Source organism: Lepisosteus platostomus, chromosome 23, assembly GCF_059453375.1.
Source record: "Lepisosteus platostomus isolate fLepPlt1 chromosome 23, fLepPlt1.hap1, whole genome shotgun sequence".
Lineage (NCBI taxonomy): Eukaryota > Metazoa > Chordata > Actinopteri > Semionotiformes > Lepisosteidae > Lepisosteus > Lepisosteus platostomus.
The window spans coordinates 15,065,278-15,092,264 of record NC_142633.1 but is presented as its reverse complement, the minus strand read 5'-3'; the positions used below and the strand labels follow the sequence as shown (position 1 = coordinate 15,092,264).

Below are 26,987 nucleotides of genomic sequence, written 5' to 3'. Positions count from 1 at the left end.
AAAGAAAAATTGAACTATAAAAATTATTTCTAGTCACTCACTGACTTTGGCTGGGATTACCCAAATAACAAACATTACTGGTACAGCAGCACTAGAGTAGGGTTAGGGTTAATTAGGAGGAGAACATCCACCTCATTCTCACCCATGTAGTACAGGAGACACCGTCAGACAGAGTTTAACAAGAGGATCTAGGTAATTCCATATTGGATACATCATATAAAACAGGAGTGCCAAATTTCAATTAAAGTATGCTTGTGATCACAGAACTGCTATTGCTCTTGAATGTGGTAGCTTGCTGTTACCTGTTGATTCCTGATTTGCAGGTGAGTTCAAAACTGTATTCCCTTGCCTTTGTGGGACTGAAAATGATATCAATCTCCAAGGTCTCCAAAGGAAGGAGAGTGCCAAAGCCATCATTGGGCTGAACATCAATAAACTGAAGAAAAAAATATTATGGCAGATAGACCATTAAAGGGGATTTTTTTGTTGCTTAAAACTGGGGATGACATAAAAACAAACTAAGAAGGATCATGTTTCAGATGCTACTATATTACTTAAAACTTTCTTGTGCTCAAGTTCCTTCTTTTTCATTGAGAAGTTTCCCTGAAGCTCAAGTCCACGTGCATAATTATTGTTGGATTTTTCTAAGATGCAGCACAGACGGAGAAGCTGTAGAGACTGAGACGGTGTTTAAACCAACTAGTATTATGAGAGATATTTGACAACTGGGCTTGGCCAGTCTATCTTTTCTGGAGATCAGAAACATTATTATTGCGTTCCAAATATACATTTTCTCAAAATGTGTCCCTCAACACAACATGAACGGTAACAAAGGAGTCTGTTCATGCTGTCTTAGGGTATAAAAGCATGAAGAAAGTCCCTATGCTTTAAGAACCGAGGAATGAAAGAACATAGTGTCACTTTGCTAGTTGTCTGGATGGTGTCCTGTAATAAAATTAAACTGAACTGCACTGCAACTTCTTGCATCCCTACATAACCTCTGCTCATGAAAAAAAGTCTATGTAGCTGTAATACCATTATAGTTCACCTAGATGGGGCTCTGAATCTAGCAAATTCAAAAGGCTCTACCTACACATTAACATGTGTTTCATGATAATGCAAGTAATAATTTAAAAATCTGGGTACATTCAACAAACAGCACATTGATAATTACAGTTCGCAATAATTAGACCCAGCTTCTTATTAAAAAACTCAGCAATCCAGGCACAGTGCTAGTTTAGGTTATAAAACTGTCTCTGTGCAGATATGGTCTCTTACCTTTGGGATTCCGACAAATCCAAAATCCTGAGGGAGAAGGGAATGGTTGGTGAGGAGGACACTAGTCCGGACTGACTCATAGATGGAACAGTGGTCAAAATCTAACTCTTTCCTTCCAAACTCCAAGTCGGATGTTGTGACAACAGCGTGGACTGTGAATGGTACAGGACGGGCCTGAAACACAAAAGTATTTGTATTCATAAAGCCTCTCATCTTTTGGGACAGACTAAACTTTATTGGAAACAAACCAGAATAAATGACTTTTGTGTTCAAAAAATGATTTCAGACTCTTAACAATACATTCAGTTTAAAATTCAGTTAAATATCAATTCAGATTTTGGCATCACGTTAAAGTTTCTGTTTTAGGAAAGTACTCATCAAAGCTGGCAAAACAGACGAACCGTTTTGTCTGCACAATCTTTTCATTTCAGAAATGACATGAATGTGCTTTGCAGTGAAACAAAAACAGCAAAAAAGAAAAAACAACCTTGCTGTGTAGCAGCGTGAATGTGACTCACAGTGAGAGGAACTGTGATCCAGCAGTTAAAAGGCAGTCTCTCAGAGACCAAATCCACCAACCGTATGGCACTCTGTCAGACATGACAGGCCTGCTTATGAGCTCAACACCAGAGGCAATTCAAATTCTAAAATATCCTAATTGCTTTCAGGAAGCTGAACAGTCACATTTGTCAGTTAACTACTGTACTTTTAGCAATGTTACCCAAGACACATGTTTTTCACTGGTATCAGGAGCCACATGACTCAGAAAAGTCTAGAATATAAAACATCTTGTATTTACTGACTAAATTAAATCCCTGGACCAAGAAATTCCATAAACAAGCAAATAAAAAACACATAATCTTGTCAAAGTAGTTTTTATACCATGTTTTCTGGTCCTAAAACTGCTATTGAGATTCAAGATCTTATAGAGCAAAAGAAACCTCACACATTTAGTGGTTGAAATATCAACAGACTCCTAAAAAACTCAAGAAATAGATTAATAGATCTCCAATAATGTCACATCTCTGAGCTCCCTAATAAGGTGTCTCTGCTGGGAATTGGCTGGAGTCATCTAGGCTAGGATTGCTGATCTCTTCCACACAGTGTGTAAGCTCACTAATTCTCAGCCACTGCTGTGAATGACTCAAATCTGGTATAATTACTTCTGAGGAGCCCTGCAAATAATTCAACCTTGTTTACTCATCATTTTCAAATTCAGAGCTCCAATGCTGATGCACGGTTGCACCTGAAATGTACACCAGGGTGAATGCCAGGCTGTGGAGCTCAAGGACAGGTTTGAACTCTGCAGGTGTCTCCTGGCCTTATGAAATCTTGGGTCATGAGGCAATGAGGTCATCCAAACGCCAGCTTCTCACACTGTTGAGATGGGCAGGGTGGCATTTCTAGCCAAAGGAACTCTCTAATCCTGACAGCAGGACTCACAAGGGTGGTGTAAAATTCAACCAGCTTTTAAAACAAAGAAACTAGTCATATATGAAAAGGTAAACCTTATAGATTCCGTTACATAAATATAATTGATAGGGATTAAAAATGTGAATATTGTGATCCACAGGAGGGTGCTATTTCCCACAAACTGTCAGGGTTGGAGGTCAGGCACGGAATTGTGTTATTTAACACTAGTTTCAAATCAAAATAGAAAGTTAAAGTTGGAATAAAGGCAGAGAAAATGATGTATACTCCAAAGCGTTCTTTGCCTGTAACTTCATAGTTTTTTTTTTACATTTTATTTAAATGCTTTTTGAGACATACTTCATAATTTGCAATTGTGAAACAGTTGAATTTCAATTTTATAATAAAACATGATCCAAAGGAACAGTATTTAAGAAAGCATGTCAATTCAACTAGATCCACGTGTAGCTTTCAAATTGTGAGTTTTGCCCAGAAAACAAAATGTTAAAGGTAAGAAGAGGGTAAATGTTTCATGTCAAAATCTTCCGTTTCGAATATTTCACTATAAGCACACATAGAACGGACTGGATACTTCAGAACCAAGTGGGAGAATTTGCTGCATATAAAAAGAGAAACAGCATTAATAATAGATAGTATTTGGCATTATACAAAGATTTAAAGGAAGTCTCCAGAGTAATCACTGTGCTCAATAAATCTGCAGTTTCTGATAAGTAAGCAAACTACATTCGATCCTTATTACGGAGTCTCTGTTATGTTGTATTGCTGAATTACATTTGTGGCACATGGGGCACTTTAAAGTGCAAACTGAAGGCATACACCCTCCCACACGTTGAAGAGGAGCAATATATTGAAAACCTTCAAACAGATGAAAGGGGCCATGCACCAGGACTCCGTATGGCAGCAATGAGAAGACAGATCTTTAACTCTTTAACATTTTTACCAGATACTGTAGGTGTATGGTGACCAGTATTTATGGATTAATTAATTGTTCATATTAAAATGAGAAAATGTTATTCCCCTGTTCTTTTTTAGCACTGGAATATTACCTGTCTGTAGTAAAACACTTACAGTACGTTTTCTTAAGAACATATGAATGGTCAAAAACAAGGACATTCTTCCTGTCTAGCCCATTTGAGAGTTGTGAATTGATCCAAGGATCTCATCCAGCTGCTTCTTGAAAGATATCAGGGGGTCTGCTTTAACAACATGGCAGGGTAGCTTGTTCTGTATTCCCACAACCCTTTGGATACAGAGGTGTGTCCTGTCCTCATTTCAAAACGCACTTCCACACAGTTTCCACCTGTGTCCTCATTCTTGTGTGCTCATTCTGAAGAATTTTGGTAGGTTGGGCTTGTCAGTGCCTTTGAAGATTTTGAATACTTGTAACAGAACCCTTCATAGTCTTCTCTATTCAAGACTAAGAAGGTTCAGTTCCTTCAGCCAATCAGTGTAGGACATTCCCTTAAGCCCTAAAATGTGTCTAGCTGCTCTCTGACAGATTCCAGAGCAGCAATATCTTTTCTTTAGAGTGGTGACCAAAACTGTACACAATAATTCCACCGTAGTGCATCTTTCAGGCTGAGGTAGAACAGAATATTTTGTGCACACTGAAGCACTGTCTGTGGATGACAAACAGTTTTATGTGGAATGGTCAATTATCAATCATTGTATTTCTGGACAAACTTGCCATTATAACCACTGAAACCCAGAAAAGTTCAAAATACAAGAAAGTTTAAAATAAAAAGCAAAGCAGAAAAAAGGCATCCTAAAAGGTTAAACAATATAAAAACAACCTTCATTACCATGTGCACCTCATTAGCGCTAACAAAATAACTGCCCTCTTGGGATGGTGTTTTAATTTGGCCCACATGCATTAAGTTTATTAGTCTTTTGCAAGTAATTGTTAAAGATTTCAATAGGAGTTGAGCAAATGAAAATCAGCCAGTGTAATGAATGAAGAAAAGGCTTCACCTGAGTGGAAAATGAGCATTTAATAATGAGCAGTTTGATGCCTTTTTAATATCTCCCTGTTCCAGATAATGGTAAACGGCTAATGAGGATGAGAGTGCTACCAACCTGATCTGCCACCTGTATCATCATAGGGACTTCTAGCACACCTGTCTCTTTATCAAAACACGCCCCTGCATCATCTGGCAAGGAATGTCTAGAGGAAACAAAGAAAGATATTATAACACAAGGTTATAATATGCTGGTGTTCTGCTTAAAATGGCACAGAGATCCCTCGAACAAAATCCTTAATGAAATGCTTGAAGCATATGCACACATACAGTTTTTGCCCAGGAATTCAATTACATCCTTATAGTATATACACACTAAACCTTATATAATTCTAAAAATTAGAACTAAAATACAATTCTAAAACGTACCCTTCTGAAGAGAAAAACAAATATCTAAGGCTGTACAACAGGCAGACGGATGGGTCTGATACATTACAAGTAGTGCTTGCTTTCCACCTCTATTACAATGTATGCACCTTTTGATGTCTTTTTAATTATTTTTTTCTGGCACTTGTTTTCTCTTCTCGGTTGGTTTAATTAAACTATGCTCTTTGGTGGATTGTAAGGCTTTTGATAATTCAATAAAAACGATAACTCTAACACAAGACAACAGTGCAGTCAGGGTACCACAGCCAGAATGGCTTCAGGGAGAACTATATGCATTACAGTCTCAGCCAGTGGAGCTGAACAACTAAATGGAATCTAATGAGTGGATGGAAAGCTGAGCAGCAACGCTACATACAAGTGACTAAAAACCCAGTTAGGGGTTAGTGTTTGAGAGGACTGCAATCAAGCACTCCATTTCAGTGTTCTGACTGCTCAAAAGAACTTCTTGCGTTAGTTACAGTGTGGATGATTGGTCAGGCTTATTAAATAATGGCCACAAATGAACTGCAGTTTCAGCCACAGGAGAGACCTGCACTCTGTCTGTGCTGTAGCCATGGTGATGTCAGTAAAATGCATGATCAGAGCAGGGCAGGAGCCTCACAACAATCCATCAGATTATATCATTTGATTAAGTGCTACAGAAATGGGTCCATAAATCTCTGGTGTTTGTCCCACTGAGAAATGACATCTTTCAGTGCATACCAAGACTTAAATGAAGCAAACAAAAAATGAAACCTACAAAAAACAATGAATCAATTAAAAAGCAAAACTAGGACATTATTTTTGGCAGAAATAGTGTTTCCCATTCATTACTTAAACAAATCCTACAGAGTTACTGACACTTGAAAAACTTTAATGCACAGAAAAAGTTGTTTTTAACTGGAGGATTAAGAGACACGGATTTGCACTGGTAGGTTTTTGCTTTCTGGAGCTGTGTGCAAGGATGTGGTTGTTAGCATTTCTTGCATCACCTACTCATTTGTAACTAGCAATTCCAAAGAACACCATTTTTAGTAACAAACACCCTTCTTTTATTTATTTTTTGGTGGTGGACCAAATTTACATCTGGCTCTTTGGAAGACAAACTTCAGGGAGTGTCCTCCTCGATTCTCCAGTCTTACGCCTGCTATATTACTTTGTAGCTCTGACAGACCTGAGACCATATTTAGAGTTCATGGACTTTTTCTACTGGCAGGACTTTTTCGGCATCACACAAAGTACCTTCTAGCTGCATTTAACAAGCAAAAAAATCAAAATATAAAACGTGTTACATATATCAGCAGGACAATAATTTTCCCGGTGTCATATTTTTGCGAATAAATGTTAAAATGTTGAAATGCAGCACTTTTGCTGATCAGAGGATGAACATGACAATTGGACTGAAGCACTGTGAAGCCAAACTCCTTTGAAGCCACTGGCAATTGTTTGGTGAAAATCCTATTGCATGAAAACTTAGTTGTGAATGTCAATGGCCTTATGTGATTTTAATTATGTTTCCAGACGTCGGGGATTCTAAATAACACTAAAGCACTTTAAAACCCGATTATATTAATGCTACCATTGCTTTGAGTTTATCCCACAGTTCTTTCAAATCCAAATAATTCAGCTGTTGGAAAAGGTTTGTAAGGTGTCTTCTAAAGGAGAACAAGAACAGCTTAGTTAGCAACACACATGAAGAAAATCATGAACTAACTCCCAGTGTGTCTGGTGGAAAGCAGGATTCATCTTTTGTTTATTGTCATATACTGAGACAGTTGCTGAGGCCTGACACTAATTTTAATTTATTAACAGAATCCCTTGTTCTTTGCTAATGGAATCTCTGCTGGAGCTGGACACTTGAATTAGCTTGGCTGTGGAAAGTGGAAAATCCTTGTAGGACAGCAGAAATCCCATCTGTCTGGTCAATGTTTGGATGGCTGGTTTTAGATTTGGCTCAATTTCCTTTTCAACTGTGGTCTACATCTACTTTTTAACTCTTTACCATCTAAATGTATATTTGATATATCAGTACAACGTCACTATTGATTTGCGCCGAAAATCACTTAAAAATCATATTCTTTAATTAATGTGATTAATATGTTCCTTGATTTGCATTATTCTAATAGGGCCCTCGGCCTTCTTAAAGGCACTAAGATAAAAAAATTCATAGATTGCAGGAAAAGAACTTCAATAGGAATAGAAAACAGAGTCACAGGGACCTAAATTCCTGAATTAATTAACTCAAGAAGAACTTGTCTGATTTGCTGCAAGACAAGAGTATACGTATGCATTTATATATATTATGAGATTGTTACCTGTATTTTGCAATACAAATACATCATTTTATCATTTTCTTTGATATGTTTGAGTAACAAAATACACAGCTGTACAATTTGCAATATTTTCAGTCTCATCTGTAACAACTGAACACTTGTTTTATTTTTTTTTGACACCACCTATACTGTAGATCAGGCCCAACACAATTCATAGAAAACATCCCCAAATATATACATAGCTTTTTGGATATAAATCCCCACCATGCCATACTGTACATAAGGCATTTAGATTTTTTTTATCACATTTATCTCATATGTAAAGGCTTTGGTTTCAATGAAAACAGTGATCATCAAAGGGGTTATAGAAAGGATTAAGACAGAAAAACACATTTCCAGCATGTGTAAAAAAATCTTCTTTTGAAACTTGCTTTAAACAAAATAGTCATCTTAACACACTTTAATTTCACAGTGGTTCAGTTTTGCTTACTTGTGCTGCTTATTACAATTCCCAGAAGTAGAATCCCAATCTGAAAGCTAATCAACATCACGCTCTTTGCTGACATTAATAGAGACATGGATGCATTTTCTTAATTATTTTCTATTCAGGTTAACCCAATTCTATGAGCTCAGGAAAAAAAAATCAGATGATAGCAAACAATTGCTTTAGATAAAAGGTGTTAAAAAGCACATCTTCAGCAAAAACAAACTAGATATTAAATGATGATGTTCCTTTTTTACTTAGAGCTATTCTAGCCTTTTACAGCAGACTTTTTGGGCATTATAATAAAAGTGGGATTCTCAATTCATTCACTGAGGAAGAGTATGAACCCATAAAGATTCCATAAAGAAACTAATAAACCTTAAACAATTAGGATAAATTAATCAAAGCTAGATTCTGCAGTCTTGAGACTTACGTTAATCTTGGCACAGTATTTTCTGCCCCTTTTAGAGCTACAGTTCAGTGTATAGTGGAACGATACACTATATTACAATGAAAAGCATATTGTATTTCCTTTTCAAAAGAATAAATTTACTGTTTTTACATGTCAATGCAAAGATATGGGAAATCCATAAATGAAGGGCTCAAAACAACTCTTACAGATAAAAAAGATGGTCTTTAATAATATTAATATTAATAATAATAATAATAATAATAATAATAATAATAATAATAATAATAATAATAATAATAATGTTGGAGGACAGCTATGACCGCACCAAATGGAGATGGCCGTGCTGACATGCAGACCCTGCTGATGCGGGATTAACGCTAGGATGAAGAAGACTTCAGATTTGTCTAATGTATTTATATTTAATACTTATCATGTATTTATACATTTTTTATTGAATCGTAAAATATGATGAACTTTGGTATATACAGGCACGTACAGTATGTACAGGTGGATGCACAACATGTGTTCAACATGTGTAAATCATGCATGAAAGTTGACATAAATAAAACAGCTTCCATGCTGAAATTGGAGGAAGAGGAAGCAGTGCTGTAATTCCTGCCTAATCCACATCCCAAAACCCACCGCTCCACGAAAGCTGATTACTGCCGTCCGACATTCTGCTCATGCCTGCATGCCCAGTATTAACACAATGAGGTACAGAAAAGAGACATCTTTGTCATATGAAGTCACTGCCCCAGAACCTAGACCTTATTCATATGCCTTGGTGCTACACAGAAAAGAACTTGCAACCCCATTCTGTTCAATACTGTCCCATAATCTAAACATAACTCTTCCCTCCTCTACCTGTTTCTAATTTGAATATGTCACTCAAAGGTCTTAAAAGGCTTGATGGCACTGAGTCTGTTAAATGTTCGGGATTTTGTGAAGCTGTAAAGGTTTTTTTTATTTAGGAGAGAAAAATGTGAACCTCATAAATTATCATCTTGAATTTTATGTTATATGTGTTATTATTAATTCATCTTAGTGCTTAGGTTGTCCTTCCCCAAAACCATACTTAACATTATGTACTTTACCCACATTTTACAGTACTGATTTCAAATCAGGGGTATAAAAAAAAGCCACATTTGTAAATGCCTTAACAACAGATGAAAGCTTGTTGTTTCCATTTTCCTTACTAGAAAAAGGAAAAAATCATGTAAAAAGCTGTGTCAATAATAAGCAACCAAACAACCAATATGAAGGAAGTTTCATAGTTTGAACAGCGCCTCCAGATTTCAAAACATTTGAAAGGGTTAATAGCAGCGAAGCTGAAATATTAGGATGCGTTTTTAAAATCTGGTCTTCTCTGCAAGATGCCAGTTACCTGGGCAGGAATTTGAGCTGCACATTGAAGGTTGATTGAGCTTGGATGTACCCGGTCTTAGGAAGTATCTCTAAGTGGTTCCGAAGTTCCTTGCAAACCACAAAAGTGAGACGAAGAGCCGTGCTGGACCTGAAACACATTTGAGAATGCTAGTGTGAAGGTGACCACTGAAAGACTTACTGTGTAAAGTGGTTGGTGCACATACATCTGATTCACTGTGGCTTTAGTATTCAGGGTCCCAGTGCTGAGACCATGATGAGACAAGTGAATAAAACATTTTATTTAACCACATTTTCAATAAGATATTTCAATTTTTCCTAATTTAATTCCAATGGTTGGAAGTGAAAAAAAATGACAGATATTTTTGAAGAGGAAAGAAACTGCCAACAAATAAATAAAAAAACAGCTGATCATAAATCACCTCTAACTTTTATTTTTTTAAACAGTCATCATCATCATAATATTAATGTTACCTTTCAAATAAACCACTTATGATCATTAATCATTTGTAGAAAAAAGCTGTACAACTGTCATGATCAAAGTATGTTATGGTTTGAGTTGCAGTCACTCTGTGATATTGAGAGCACTGTGTCCTTTGCTGAATTGCTGGGTAATTTGAAAACTGAGTCCCAATTTTTTTTGTTCTCCTAGAATGTAAGTGACCCAATTTTAATAGACTCCCACAGATGGTTCTCCCTGTGGCAAGGACATACAAGGAGCTGGTGATATAAATGGATCCTTACCAATTGGGATTCTTCATGCAAAGTCCAACTACACACGTACAATACTTGCAAAGGACTTCACACAGTGCAGGTGCCACTCCAGGAACAGGACGGAGGACTGTTGCAATTTGATTCATTTATGTGTTTTGCTGTTAAAATGGACTCATCGATTGGCTTTCAAGCTGTTTTAACCTCTGATGTCAGGAGTGCACCCAGAGGCCGATGCCTTCTGAAAAGTGACACTTGTGGCTATTATGTTTAAAAGTGTGAGGGACGAGGACAATGAAGGTGGTAGGGAACCAGGCAGTAAAGGAAAAAAGAGCGTACCATGCATTGTGTGTGGCACATTTCCCTGAGTTTTTCATCATCCCAATGTAGTATGACCACACTCGGAGCTACACCTAACAGACAAACCAATGGCACTTAACCACAAACCTCACCTCAACCGCAGCACACCTGAGTGTGGCTGAGGTTATTTCCGTTTAACCTACAGTATGTATAGGACCGCAGGCAAACATTAAGAAAATACACATGATAAAAAAAACTAAATGAGTGGGCTAACTGTAACAATATGGACTGTGCCCAGTCTATTTTAGTTTCCATTGGTATAGTTTATTGTGTGTTTAAAAGAATCGGAAATGCACACATGAAAGGATACTCCAATTGTTTCATGCTTACTTGCGTTGTACTGTATGAAACAGTTATGTAGTTTACTATTACAATCTAGTTTGCCTTAACCCCTTTGTTTTATACCAGCTGCCAAGTATACCCTCAACCCCTGACTGTGCTAATGTCCACCCCTGGTTAAAAGCTCCAAGGCTGCCAGGGTACACTGGTGTCACTTTCCATTCCCGCTGTGGGTCTAAAAGCTGTCAGTCCAGATGGCAGACTGAGCTGCTTTCTCGGCAGCACATTCCCCCAAGCAGCCCTGGCCATGGTTTGAAATGAAACCCAGAGAGCCGGTGTGGATAATTACTCAGCACCCTCTCTACAGTCATTCATAACTGGGGAGTAGGGCGATTAATTTGGAAAATCAAAAATAGTGCCAACCTGTTTAGGAGGGGTGGGGCGGGGAGTTGGGAAGGCTGGAGAGAAGGAGGATATTTTGAAAATTCTATATTAAGAGTTGAGCATCTGAGCCTCTCAGGAGCCATTTCAAAAACATCGAAATAGGATTAAAAAGGATAGCCAGGTGTTAGAGATACTTATTCTTCACTGTTCAGCCAACATTAGGTCAGGCACAGTCTGTTTTAATGATAATCAAATCAAATATTTATGGGATGAGTTTTAAGATTGTGCTTTCATAGACATCTGCTAACTGATTTGAACATTTTCAGAAGAATTATATCATCTGATACTTTTGTTACATCACCTCTGTATGTGCATATTAAATTTAAGTAGTTGCAATAACCTCTTCCGTTCTGGAAAAGAATATGTTAATCTCTCCACATGTTTTTTTCTTAGATTGAATAATGCAGTATTTTGCATCAAAACATTCAAGTTTAATTTGCGTAAAACCCTAGAAGGGGCATGTGGGCCTGGTGAACATGAATTTTTGGAAGATTCCAATGCCTGCTGTGTTGCATCTGTTTTGTCAGACATACAGACGTGGGCTGGACTGCTCACAGTGTATGAGTGGGAACGCCTACCTCAAAAAACGCAAGAATCCTTTCCTTTCAGGTGGCTTTTCAATCTCATATTTAAAATCAAGAATCTTTTTTTCCAGAAACAAGACACGTAAATTATTGGAATTCAACTACATGAGAATAAAATGTTTAGTTATTAGGAGCGTATGATCCTTATGATAAAAGCGATCTATTTATTCAGTGCAGATGTCAGTGTTTTGAATGAAACCTGTCTATACATAATGTGCTAGGGTGACAGCATGAAACATGCACCTCTTTCTTATTAAACCATGTGTGCTCAGAATGATTTGCGTGTGTGAGAGCACATGGTACACAGATGTATGAAGCCTTTCAGTGTCCACTGTTGTTGTCCATTGCAACAGGTATCCCAAGGTCTCAACTTTCATTGTGCCACAAAGTAAAGCTTTTACAGCAGGCTTCATAGGAACATTATATATTTATTAACAGGCTGCATATAGATAAGTCTGCAGCAAAATGGACTTGGTATCAACACACAGGAACACAGGACAAAGGAGGAGTGTCTGGGGAAAAATCAAAACTTTTTAAAACCAACTTCAAGTTAATTTGCAGCTGCTCCTGTCATCTGATTTGTGGGATAGATGAACAGTACCCTATTGTCCTTCATGCTTTCAGGCACTATTACTTCCTACAAATGTGTAATTGAGCTCCAGATGGTACCTGCTCTTTGATGCACTATTCCAGGTTCCCCTGACAATAAGGGGGGCACAGGATAACAAAAAAATAAAGTCATCCAATTGTTTTTATAGGTTACGACAAGTACTTAACTGAACAAGTAATGCGACATTTTAAAGGAACAATTTTTTAATAGCTTCTATAAGAAATTCTCATTTAAATTCATTTAATATTTATGGAGCCTTACAAAAAAAAATCCAAACGTGCAAACAGCTATGGTAAAGGTTTGGCATGAAAAGAAATACATTATATGGGTGGGAGTAGGTTTTTTTAAAAACAATATAGTATATACAAGAAAAAAAATGAATTAGAAAATAAAGCAAATAATCTTATTTCAAAACTACACTGATGTCTATTTTGACATCTTTTTTTTCCATAAGTCATTCATTTTGTTATATTACAATGAAGATTAAGCATCTACAAAAAGAATGTGACGACAGGAAGACATTCATTATTTATACATTATAGGAAACTCGGCATATAAAACATCTGATTTGTTTAGACGGCTTCACATAAAGTCTGTGAAGACAAATATTTTTTGCTTTCAAGAAGAGTGGAACATCCAAGGCTAATAGACTTACCTACTATGCACAACAATGCTGTCTTGATAAAGGCGGTCATACATGCAGATCTTTAAGTCAACATTTGGCTGTGCAACCCAGACAGGTAGATCTATGGCAACCCCGCGTACTGTAATGGGAATCTGAAATTTAGGGAAAAAATTGTTAGTTGTAAGTTGACTTTACAATGTAACTGTACTAAAAAATGCAATTTGAAACGTTTTGGAAAAAGAGTAACTGGTAAATATACTGTATAGACGTAGCACACCAATGTGTGCTGATCCATTTTGAGCACTGTAGCTAGAATATTTTCATAGATAAACATTTCGAGTCCTTAATTTAAAAAGAAAAAAAAATAAAAACTTCAGAACTCAGCTCCAGAATGTGATAAAGAGTACAAGGAAGGCAGAATAAGAAACAAGCCAGGAAAATAAACCATACATAATGATGTAAAACTTGTTAGTTTACCAAAAGACTGTTAACATTCATGTCTATGAAGGGCCACAGCAAATACAATCACCACATGTCCACTTACAGGTTGTGCGCTGGGGTCAGAGAACCTGATATCAAAGGCCATCTGAACGTCTCCTGGAATTGTGGGAGTGAAAATGATCTGCAGTTTGATACAGGATAATGGACCAATTTCACCTTCCTGGACCTGGAAGATGGACAAAACATCACATAAGAAAATTACAGGGAAAGCTTCCATTCCTTGGGTTTTTGTGATTTTAAGGAATAAATTCTACCTCTACAATGTTTTGATTTAAAATTCATTTCAGAATGTGTAGACTTTGCTGACACAAAAGATTGTGTCTAAAAACATTTAGATGCTCATTTGATGCAGGTAAGTGCATGGTAGTAGCTAAAGGTGCAGTGGTAGTGAAATACTGTTTTTGGTCAGTATTTGGTGAGAAAAAAACAACCGAATTAGCCTGTGAAAGTAGCATAAAAATGCACAAGATGTTATCACAACAAAATAATCAACATATAAACGAACTTGATAAAGCCATGAGCTCATACAAAAGGAAATATACAGCATATGCACAATGATCATAGTGGCAGAGTGGTTAGCATGCAGATCAGGGGCCTCAGGTTCAATTCTGGACCTGCCTTGGGCCCATTGCTTAGTGGGTTAGGCTCCGGCTCTATCACGCCCCTGAATTGGAAGAAGTGGTTAGAAAATGGATGCATGTGGACTGATTATGGCCTCAAAATGCATTAAAACAAGACGGTGGGCTTCAGGCCATTAGAGCCCTCTTGAATTACACAAATGAAGCAACTTCATACTGGCATACAGTAAATACTCTGGAGAGGTGTGTCTGATGCGAGACAAATTGCACTTCCAGCTCAGGAAAAGAGACAACATAGAAAGGAGAGATCCAAACACCCTGAAAAAGCATTAGGTTTATTAATGTGTTTCAGAAAGCAATGAAGGTCACAATTACACAGATTGTCTCCCATAGGAAGAGCTCAGTGTCATAAAGCTTCACATCAGGAGACTCCATTAGGAAAAAGTTACACACCCAGAATGGAGATGAAGCATGTAAACACCATCATGTAATGCATTAAGTGATTAATTGAGTGGCATCTGCTGGCAGATGGATACTGTATCTAGAGTCAAAAGTGAAGTGCAAGACTGAAGACTTTGCAAACTACATTTCCAAACTGCATTGCACTAACATTTAAAAAAACCTGTCCAAAAGAATTTTGAACTAGCGTCACATGGGGTTTCTATTCATGCAGTGAGTTACGCAAGAAATCCAGGTCCTGGATCTGTAATGCAAACCCTGTGCATGAAAAATTCAAAATAAACCATTTTAAGGAATTTTGACAACCTAAGTAAGATGGATCTTTCCTTAACTTGACAGCAAAGTCCCAGTTCAATTTTATAAACACTTGGGAAGAAAATAAAAGTAAATTATATATAATGTGACATCATGATGTAAAAATATTTTTGATGAATTGTATGTAATACATATAACTGACAAACAAAATTATCTGATAACATGTCATAATCAGCCTACTTAATCTTCTGCCACTCTCAGTGATAAATCACTTCATTATTCAATTCCAAACGTATAATTATGAAGATGGTTATTTTAAACAAGATGATGTTTGCTCAGAGACATTAGGATTTTTTTAATTGACAACTGTATATAATCCCAATAATCCCTTCAAAGAATCCTAGGCATCAGCTTCCATTTAATCTTCTTGAAGTGGAATTCTGGAAAGAGCTGTCACAATCTACCCTTCCAGACGACTCAAAATTATTAGAATGTTACCAAACTTCAGCTTCACACTAACCAATGGAGTTCCCACATTAGATTTTAATAATGAATGATTTAGTGCCCAGCTGTATTTTTAGCCTGAAATTCTGATCCAAGTTTTTTTCCATGTAACAATATGTAATGGTTTGTAATCTAATCACACTTGTAAATAAATATCCAGGAAAGTGTTAAATATATTCTGTATTAATTCCTAACTTATAAAGAGTGGCTTAAACATTTTGATGCAGTTGATAAGTTGTAACTCTGAGTGGCACATTTTATTTTGTGCTTCAGTAATGCTGTGAGTGTCTGGAAATGTTGAATGATCCTGTTCTCAGTCTGCAGACAGTGTGAAGTTTAAAATGATCGCCCCACAGAAAACACCAACTTTCTCTTTATGTTTCCAGCTCATAGATCTTCAACCTGAAAATCCCTCGCTTTGCAACCCTGCTTCACCTCTCATTCAAATTTAATGTGTTTGTTCATATAAAATTGAGTATTTATACTTCTACATTTTTCTGACCAATTTCTTTTCAATTCTGAAAACTGTATGAATCCATCTATGCACAGGTGAAATTGTTGTAGTGACCAGACTTCTTATTTTCTAGAGGTAATCTGTGCAGTGTACACTCAAAGACATACTGTATGCAATACAGTTCCTACCTCTCCAGGTTTAATCTCACTGGACTCCACAACACCCCATTTGCCAGACCCAAGCAGCTCTGCTCCACCGTGCTCTGCAGAAGGAACTTCTTGGTCTTTCAGCTCTGTTTAAGAAATAAGAAATAAAAGGAGAAATAAATAATTTAGAACATATTCGACTTAGGAACATCCATCCAACCATCCATTAACTGCTTTATCTTTATACAGGGTCACGGAGAGCTAGAGACTAACTTGGCATGACTACATTCTGGATGGGACGCCAGTCCATTGGAGGGAAATTCAGAGATGTCAAATAACCTGTGCTGCATGTTTTTGGACTGAGAGAGGATCCCAGAGCACATGGAGAAAACCCAATCAGAACGAGAAAATTTGCACAGACAAGAGTGCAAGACAATAGTGTGAAACCCCTTCCTTTCCATGAAGCCTAAGAAACATATTCCTTAGATCTGAAAAAACACAACTAGCTGGTTTTGTTCACATGCCTTTACCAGACGTTTCTTTCTCTGTGTAAGGAGACACTGTCCCATTGGTAGGTTTCTGATTCTCTTCTGCGCTGTCACAGTCTTCCCCAGAGACCTGTTGCAGAGATGTTTCTTGTCCTTCTGAGATGACCTCTGCACAGGTGACCTCCTGGGAAATCTGACGGATTGTAAGAAATATGAAAATACAGTACTGCCTTCAGACCAGGTATGGATCTGGGGGTATGATATGTACCTTTCAATTAGCGACATTCTTGACATCTAATTCAAATAATGTAATTGAAGTAATTAGGATATAAGATATAATGTTGAACTTGAGATCCAGACTTAATCATTTCTGCTTCGAACAGTCAACAGATTAGGCTACACCCCCCATTTTAATTTTAATTAAAATCCGGCGGATCAGCCAAAAATCCAGTGTATTCTACATCTGCTTATATGCAACAAAACTATGTATTTTATGGTCTGTTGTCCAGTTCAGACAGAAAGCGGATCAGTTCTGAGACTTTCCAAGGGGAATCCTGATGTTGGGCTGTGCTGTCGGACAGACACTCGATATGATGCACAGCTTCTCACCTCTGGCTCCATGGAGAAAGGCTCTGATACAAGCTGGACTGGACCAGAGTCTGACGATGGAACAAGAATGAAATGTGTTCCCAGGGTCCCACGGTTGGTCAGGGTGATTACTCGTGAAATTGTCTCACCCACCACATGGGTACCGAAATCAATGAGGCTGTTATCAACAGCCAGCTGTGAGAAGTAGAAGACAGATAATGAGAAATCTCTCACTGGGCTAAAAAAAATACATATACTGATTCAACAGCCTGCTGAGGGACACATCACTTATCGTAAAGGGATCCCTCCCGAGTATTCAGATGAAGGTACTTGTTGTTCGCACAAAAGACTAATAAAGAGATACCTTTTACTAGTATAGATTCTTGCAATTTTGTATTGTTTCTTATTCAGAAGGGAATATTATCATTATATTGCCAGTGCATAATGACTGTTTGAAAAAATTACTTGAGAAGAGCATTACTCAAGACAAAATGCTTTTCTGCATCACATAATTGCCTTAAAATCTTTAAAAGTACCAAACTGTTTTAAGAGGAGTGTAGTGATAGAAATGGTTGTGCTAACTGTCAATAGTGCAAACAGCTGCAAAAATATATGACCATCCCCCATAACCTAATGCTAAAATAAGCTTTAAATCTGAAACTTGAACTTAAACATAACCAAGAATCCTTTGATCCAATATTAATGTGATAGCAGGGCAGGAGCTAAACTGTCAGGAGGTAATCTCAACCTTTCACCTCTTTACCACCCAATTACCCCCACTATCTATAGGTCTAGCATATATAAAGTATTTAACAAGTCACTGATAACAAGAAAGGGACACAAAACCGCTTAGTGAGAAAAATGAAGTGTAACTGGGTTATTTATTCCTCCAGCGACTTGTGACAATGCTGTGAGATAATAATTAATCTTCATCTTCAAATGAGCCAGACGTGCAGACTTGACTTATATTGTAACAAAAGGTTTCAGTCAGGGTGTGGTGAGAAAACAGGTGGCCACGTCACCAATTAACCACATTTACCATGTGTTAGATTTCTATCAAGTTTAAAATACATTTTCAAGAACCGCAAACAAAAATCTTTATGAATTGCTTTGTACAGGTAGGAAGTGGGTAAACATATAGTGTTTTCAGATACATACTACCTAGTTTTCTAGATGGGGGCACATTACAAATTACCCTTTGGTATGTAAAAGAATTTCCTTGAACTCTCCTTTGTCAAAAGTCATTTGATTTAATACCAACTCAGGTGACATGCAAAATTCTGTAACAACCAGATTACGTAAAATAATTAAAAGTAATAGCAGTTAAATATCAGCCATAATCGAATATTAGAAAATGGAAAAGACAGAAACAGATCTACAAAAATCACAGAACCTATTCACAAAACAATATACTCATTTGTAATGCTGTAGTTACAAATTATACGACATTTCACTGTAGATTCAAAACATTTTTGAGAACTAAAATGTGTTTAAATAAAACAAAGAAATAATATTAGTAAAAGATGCAGAAAAAGTAGAACTACTAAACCTATGTAGTACCTTTATTGAAATGTGACCACTTCAGCACAGCTGTCTAAAAACATGCCAGTGGTATTTTCATCAAACTCACCTCACACTTCTTGATGGTACATTTAAGAGAGACTGAAAATGGCCCTGTCTGAGACAGAAACTGTACTTCTCCATCCAAATCTTTATTTATCTGAAAGGAAAAGGAAAAAATCCACATCCATTAGGATTACAGGTTTTATTAAATGCACTGAGACATTTCAGAGGATAACTGGAAGTAATTCTAGCCAAGCAAACATTTTTGTTTTAAGCATTAATTCACTTATTACATTCTCAAAATTAAACTTAAGTCTTAATAACCTAAGTCTATTAGCAAAGAGATCAGCGAATGGGGAATGACTGGAGTGCAAACACTGACACAAAACCTAATGATGCAATAAAAGATTGAGCTGATTAAAATAAAGCCTCCAGGCTCTCTGTCTACACGTTTACTTACAAAAAAGACAGCTGTTTCACAGCACACAACACAGAATGTCAAGGGTTAATCATCACTGGCACACAAATAGACTAATAAATGACACGTGGAACAACAAAAAAAAATTAAACTGGATTTCAAATGAATAAAACTATTACCCTAATGTTCTTTCTTGAATTATTCGTTAGTCTTGTTGAAAATATGACAGGTGCCAGGAGAGGTTAATCTACTAAAGCACATCTCAGCAAACAATTTCAGAAATACCTGAACCACCTCAACTCCAGTGAAGCATTGAGTTCATGCTTTTGTATTCAATTTTTGTATTGTGGTAATAGAATAAATCAAAAAAGAACTTTGCTTGAAGTGCTGGATTTCATTTTACCCATTGCTGAAAGACAAGTGATCTGTAACACAGCTACAGCAAGCAGGGTTTTTGCTCTCCATGCGTGAAACTCTAGCTTCCAAATGATGAGAACTATTCTGTCTTGAGAAGGTGGATCATAATATCCTTTTTCAAGGAAAAATGTTTTGAATGCTCATTCCTCAGGATTCAGTTCAGTTTGCATATTAGCCAAGGGAATGGAAAGTGTTACTCTTCAAAGAAGCCAAGAACAGGTCTCTCTTGTCGGGCAGTGTAAGAGGAACGGGTCAGTGCAGAATAAACACACACATGTCATCAAAATGCAACTCAATCACTAGGGGTTTGTCATCTTACCATTGGTTTGAAGGTGACCAGCATGTCACAGGACATCCCAGCAGACATAGCCCCTGGGGGTTCAAAGCTGGAATAGCACAGAAAAAGAAATTTACAGTAGTTTCTTTAAAAAGAAACAGTAGGTGGATACATGAGTTAAGACAAGGAGAAGAACATCCTTGATAATCTGATTTTTAGAGTAGGCAGGATCTCGCACTCAGCTGCTGAACTGTGGTGGTCTATTATATAGTGCAAAACTGGGTATTATGAAATAGACGATGTAAAAATTATTTAAAAAATATCTGTAAACCAAAGCCCTGTAAAAACAACTTGGTATAGGTTTTCACTGGTTCAGTTTTTGTTTTAGCAATATTTTGAAATGTGATTACCTTGTATATGTGTTTATTTGTGCAGAATTCAATTTACTCGGTATTATTTTACTTTCTTTGAAAGAAACATTAAATCACATAACCAAATAACCAAAGAGCAGAATATGCATTTCAAGAACAGGTACTGTATATCTTGACCTTTAACTGTCTGAGGCATGAATGTGCCATTCCTCTCCACTTCTTAATCCAAATAACAAAAGATAAGTTACAATATAAAATATGAGTTTTGCAATAAAACCAGCACAAGAGAATGACCCAGAGTTAGAAAGCATTTAAGAAAACATTTTACGGTCAGATTGTATAGAACAATTCAAACTAAAATCAATTAGTGTGCCACATATTCTGGAAATACAGATGATGTAGGAGCTGCTGCCCCTGGCTAAATGAAGTTCTCCCGGAAAGAAATACAATAAAAATAAATGAAGCACTATGTGGGCACAAAAGTCAACATATTAGTGTTGTTTCAGAAACAAATTCATTTTTCTAAACATTTTCTTCAGGCAAAAACAGTCCTTGGTAACGAACATGCAAAGCCACAGCAAACTGAAGATGTGACATGATAAAAAGTTGCATGCCTTGAGCAGTTTAAAAACACATGGGGAAGAAGAAGATAATAGAAGATTTACAGTTGTAATAAGAGCAAAAACAAAGACTGTTGGTCCAAAAACTAATTTGACTGTGATTGTACAATATAGGGTTAATAACTTCCCATGCATGTAGAAATATTTATGCATTGCAAAATTAGGACATTTAAGATTACAGTGACTCTTACCACCTTCTGTGGCTCCTCAAATCTGTTCATAAACACAATATTACAGCAACCAGAAGCAATCATTTTATTGCCAATGTTTGAGTGGCTGAAGACGTGGTGAAACAATTCCAAGGTGTCAACATCTCATGATAATAAGTATTATCTTGAGTATTTGCACTTAAATTAGCTGCTTTTCATAAATGACATACTTTCACATTATCCCTATTCAATTCAATATTTTGTTCAACCTAGTGTTTAGCACATGGACAGGAAAAACACGTAAACACATATGGTTCTCACCTGATGCACTGGATGTACTGTATGTAAAGGACACAAGACATTTTTGTTTTCTCTACAGGGTGTCACAGTGATGGGGTGTTTGGTACTACTGGCTCAGACTTCTTGGGACCTGGGTTGGATCACAGACTTGAATGCCTTCTGCATTGAGTTTGCATAGCCTCCGTATACCTGCATGGCAGTATGAGTGCCCTGGTCTCCCTTGGTCTGAATTGTATGTGTGCCCTGGGATGGATGCACATACACATCGAAGGCATAGCAACCCATCAATGCTTACCTGCAATAGCCATTTTTCTAATAATACACAAACACTTTTTATATAAAAGAAAAAGCAAAGTACAGATCAAAATCTAAACTAAATACTAAAAAAAGGAAAGTGGGTTCAAAGTCTGAAGAATGTGCATTGTCAACACACTCCAAAATGCATTATTGGCTTTCAAGGACATTGGTGGGAATATGTTTTATAATTCCTCCAGTATCTTTTGACCTACTTCTGTGAGCGTTTTGGTTTTTTTTTTGGTTTTATCCCTCATAAAATAAAAAAGCTCTCAAAAGTAAGACATGAAAAAAAGGAGAGGGGTGGAGAAAAAACAAATCCCTTTGACATTAAAGTGATGAGAACTTCTTAATTTTGTCACTAAGAAAAATGAATATCAATCAGTAGTAAAGCACTACAATTTAGATTACCTCCACAGATGTACGCCTTTGTAATTTTCTGTCTGATTGCTCAAGCTGACAACACTCTCAAGTGGTAATGATTTGAAAGCTTTTTTTTCCCGCAACTGAATCTTAATATTAAAGTAATGTATTGGCTGGAAGTAAAATAATTATCAATACATCAAGTATACGTTTACATCAGGTCTTTTTTTTTTATTTTGGAAATGTGTGTTAGGAGACTTTCACTGCTTTTTTCCCCCAACATTATTCCGTGACTTTTTCTAACCCCAAAGAGATCCATTCTGAATGTGAAACGTAGTAGCTACAAGACCCTGCTTTTAAAAGATCTAGAAATAAGTAAATGTTAATTCCATGATGAAAAATAGAAAGGACAAACACGGTGTGTTACACCTGAAGAAGGCACCACAGCCAAAAATTTTATATTTCTATCTTGTATTTTTCATGATGAATTAAGCTTTACGTGTTCCATTGTAGCCAATACACACTGACACAGCTCCCCACTCGAACATTTAAAAGATCTTCAGCCCTACAGTTTTTAAGATGACTTTTTCAAGTTCTGGGAAAAAAAATCACTCTATTCAGAATGGTACACTTTTCATCTGTGTAAAAAATGGCAAAAGTTTAGAAGAGCCTCCATAGGTGCTGTGCCAAGGCAGCAGTGTGGTAAAAACACATAACAGCCATGCATAAAATCAGTTTTTGTACTTGTATTGGCCCATATCAGCAGGAAATGCATTATGTCACTTCACTGGAGCGTGCCAGTAACACAGGAGTCACAGGCCTGGCACAGAAAACAGCACTGAGATAAAGAGGTGCCAGCCTCCAGCTTCCCTGCATCTCAAGTCAAAGTGCAGAAACTGCTACTCCTTTTGGAAAATAACTGTTCTAAGATCGAAAAAGAGAGAGGGCGCTCGTACTGTTGACATATCCCGCCTACATGTAAATAAAGAAAACACTGAGTTCCAGAAACTGTTTTCACCTTTAAATGTCCAGTTTCAAATTTGGCTTCAATCCCAAAAAAAGACTTAAGCTTCCATCACCAAAGCACTGTCCAATTAAGCTTAACTCCAAAGTCATTTATCAAAAAAAATGTCTTTACAACACTGACTGCAGACACTATGCTAGATAAGGGTTTTACATTCCGTGTAGTCTAAATGGGCTTGCTGTTGTGGAAATTACTTTATAGTCTATTGCCTATTTTTGCAGACCTTCACTGTAAGGGCTGAGTTTATTGAGTGGCCCTCTAAAAAGCTATACTTATCCTGTTTCCTAATATTCACAAAGCTGTTTTTTTATTTTACTGATTGCACTTAAATACTCTCTACCAGAAAGAGCAGCTTTATGAAAACCAAACAGGGAACAAGTTTTATTTTCTGAGTACAGTGTTTACATAAGTTGCTGAATAGCATATGTGTATTTTTCGGTAAGTGGATTTTCCTGGCAAATTCTACTTTCAATAGAAGAACTCATATTCCTTAAATCCAAAAATAATGAAAGATTTAAAGAAAAGCATTTTTATAATTTTCTAAATTATATTTACAAGACACATTTTCACACTATATAGAAAACTGTTAAACGACCAGAACAAAACGGTTATGTTTAATCTACTTTCACCATCCTTGTCATATCCTAACAGTCAAAATAAATGAGGTTTTCGTACTTTAAATGAATTTTATTTGAAAATCCAGGCAATTCTATGAAGAGTTTTTTTCAGAATGCTAAGCATAATACAAAACAGTTCAGCATGCCTTTATCAAGTTATGTTTACCTTTTGCTAAAATGATAATTCAATGCAACTCAGCAAAACCTTTAATGAGAGAAGATAATAAATCGGTACCAAGTGAAAATATTTTTTTTCTGTGCTTGCAATAAATCTTTCCCAAAACAGAAGTTGTGTATTTCCCCTTCTGCACATCTGAATAACAACGTTAGTGCAGACCATTTATTAATGATCGTCTATCGAATTATATTGTCAAATTTAGAAAATCATTATTAATAGTATTCAGCTAACAGTTCTCCATTTTGCTAACTGCATCATTTCACCAGTGCATTTAATTGTGGTTAATTGAAAAAGCCATTAACTTTGTTTTCATGGAAATTCTCCTTTATTTTCTTCCTGGAAGAAATAAAATCCTATCAGTACAAGCTCCTTGGAGAGAAAGAACCAGTCCAAAAACGGTGGATTAATCTTTATGGGGTTTGGCATTACGCGGGGGCGTGTTCAGTGTGGAGGCGGAGCCCTGATTAAGGGTGACGCGTTGCCGTTGTAACCACAGCTGTTCTGGCTAATTAACGACGAGCCGCAGATGTGGGGCCCTTTAAAACACACCGAGCACCTCCTGGAGGGATGAGCAAACCCCCGCAAGGGGAGGGTCATTCCAGCGGCAGTCCCGGAGGGGGATTGTGACCGAGCGTAGGGCCGTTGTTTTTCTTTCTGACCCTTTTTGCAAGAGTTGAGTTTTTATTTTTGAGTTTTGGCCTTGCGCCCCCTGCTCTAGACTGGACCCCGTTAAATAAGGTCAGTCCAGTCCGGTTACTGATGTGCTAAGCGGGTTCTTTGTCCCAGGCTGGGCCGTTAGACAGGGTATTTAGGGTGGGGCGTCAACTTTTACGGGTGCTCACCGCAACTCCGCCCACTCCCGTGTTGTTACGGGGGGATTGCTCATATTGTTGTGATATTTAAAGACCACGGGGGAGAAATTTACCTTGATTTCACAACAAACAAAATGTCTGTTACACCTTTTACTGTCTGTACATATATACACATTTCTAAATAAAGTGAGTATCTAAAAAAAAAAACATTGCATGCAGTATGAAAATCCATTTCTTAATACCTTATATATAAAATAAAACACAACCACTTGAAAGTGCTATATACTGAAAGGGTTCTGCCTTGTGCTGTTTTTATCCTTCATTAAGCACTGCACTGTTCCTGGTTGGAAACGGAACATTTATGCAATCAGTAGATCCAGGGTTTAATTAAATCAATGGTTAATCTAGAAAAAGCTTTTAAGAAATAAACATGTTTGATAATACTGACCATATGGGGGATAATCGCTCCTTACCTTTCTTGGGGTTTTTGTGGCTTTGAATGTCTTTAATGAGGGAATATTCATTACATAAAAATGTTCATTCTTGTTTCATGAAGCAATACACTGCTGTGCAGAAGTCCTAGACTTATTCTTTTCATTTAAGAGTTTTTCCCATCTTTACATAGAATTTAAAAAATATATATATTTTCGCAAATGTCAAGGTTATGAAAGATGAAGGATACATTTTGGAAGAGAACATCACAGCCGATGACAATTTAATTTATCTGAAACTGAAACCCCCAAGATAACTCAAAGAGAATGGAGAACCAAATATTGAAGACTGAAAAATTTCAGAAACAAAATGGGTGAAGACAGAAGACAGAGAGAAAGTCCAATTAAGACAGGATATCCAGATTTTTCTCAGGGTAGAATTTCAACACGAAACAATTTCCAAATAAAGCACCAATACTCACTGCACAGAGATGAAATCTTTCAGGTGCTCACTAACTCCCAATAGCTTGCAGAAATTGATTGAGTAGGAGACATTAGTCAGAGTTACCCTCTTCTTATAGGTCTTTCCGACATCAAAATCCTAAAGCAGGTGTAAAAGGCACAGAGTGAAGCCCTTTCTTAAACAAAATTAAATACTTTTATACTTTAATGACTTAATTATAGATACTGACTTTAAAGGACAGTCTCAACAGGATGTCCAATTGTTCAATTAATGTAACATTCATATTCATATAACACAAAAACTTGGCATTTTTGTTGTGTACTGTATGGATTTAACCCCTTCGACAACTTAAAGATTACAATTGCAAGAGATGGCCTTCAAGTAGGTTAAGTGGAATACACGTATGTAGTCGAAAGCTATATACTGTAAAACCTTTTAAATGAAAATTAATTTAGTCTAAAACCATATAATCTTCAACATGATAGATCTATATGAGTGAAAAGCTTTTTTTCTAGAAATCAGTATGGTTTCAGTACTATTTTCCTTTCCATTACATATCGGAGACACAAACAGATAATTTTATTGCTGCAGTCTTTAGAAGGGAGATGGAGTGCACACAAGATTGGACCCAATGGTACCTTGAAGTGAATGACTTCTGGCTTGCTGTAGAAAGGGCATCCTTTAAATTCCCTACCAACCACAACTTGCTTTCGCACTATTCCACTCCTCTGCTTCTCCAGAGTCCGAGCTAAAATCTCTTGGTCCATTTTGCTTAAATTGACAGGCTTGGATTTTGCATCATCCTTAGGTATCTAGTAAAACAGACAGAAATTTGGCAACATACATTGCAAACACTTAATCTTGAGAAGTTTTCATAGTTCAGAAGTTCTTATTTTTGTTTTATTCTCGGTAAGAGAGAATGTTATTTAGCAAGTATCTAGAAGGTGTGATCAGTCAAGATGTCAAACTACACTGGAGAAAGAAAAAAAGCAACCAGGAAAATGAAGAACATTATACTTGGCACCTGGATTCTGTTGGAAATGTTGTAAAATATCTACAAAAGTAAGTCAAACAATGACCTGGTTATTTGTGAGTGTGCACATCGTGGATTACATAACTGACCACTGGGGATCACTGCTTGAGCTAGGAGAGCACAAATGAGTCTTGGTCACGTGATGATGTTAGTTCCTATAAAGATTTAAGCAAACCAAATCCTGAGAATTTCCACATTAGTAACTTTGATAACATGAACGGACTCATATCAATGTGCCTTGTCAGTAAATGGTGCAAATATGCAATTAGAAATCTAGATTAACAAACCCATTTTTCATAATGAAGAAATATTCACTGCAATCTCACAGCATGCAGGAGCTAAGGCCGTTGGGGATTGTGTGAATGCAGTCTTTGCATAAGAGTTTTTCAGGTCTTTCAGGTGTTTCAGGTCATGAGAAGGATTATT

At 36.8% G+C, this 26,987-nt stretch overlaps 1 protein-coding gene across 1 annotated transcript in view; it reads right to left on the bottom strand.

The window, feature by feature from the left end:
• The window catches only part of cfap74 (cilia and flagella associated protein 74), a 53,688-nt gene that overhangs the window by 11,442 nt on the left and 15,259 nt on the right, over window positions 1–26,987 (bottom strand). The window contains 13 exon segments of the mRNA XM_088616740.1: window positions 303–436; window positions 1,279–1,452; window positions 4,786–4,873; window positions 9,647–9,775; window positions 13,289–13,410; window positions 13,803–13,925; window positions 16,198–16,301; window positions 16,680–16,836; window positions 17,253–17,426; window positions 18,862–18,951; window positions 19,949–20,015; window positions 25,548–25,666; window positions 26,167–26,340. Of these exon segments, the coding sequence (XP_088472866.1) occupies window positions 303–436; window positions 1,279–1,452; window positions 4,786–4,873; window positions 9,647–9,775; window positions 13,289–13,410; window positions 13,803–13,925; window positions 16,198–16,301; window positions 16,680–16,836; window positions 17,253–17,426; window positions 18,862–18,951; window positions 19,949–20,015; window positions 25,548–25,666; window positions 26,167–26,340 (1,655 nt within the window).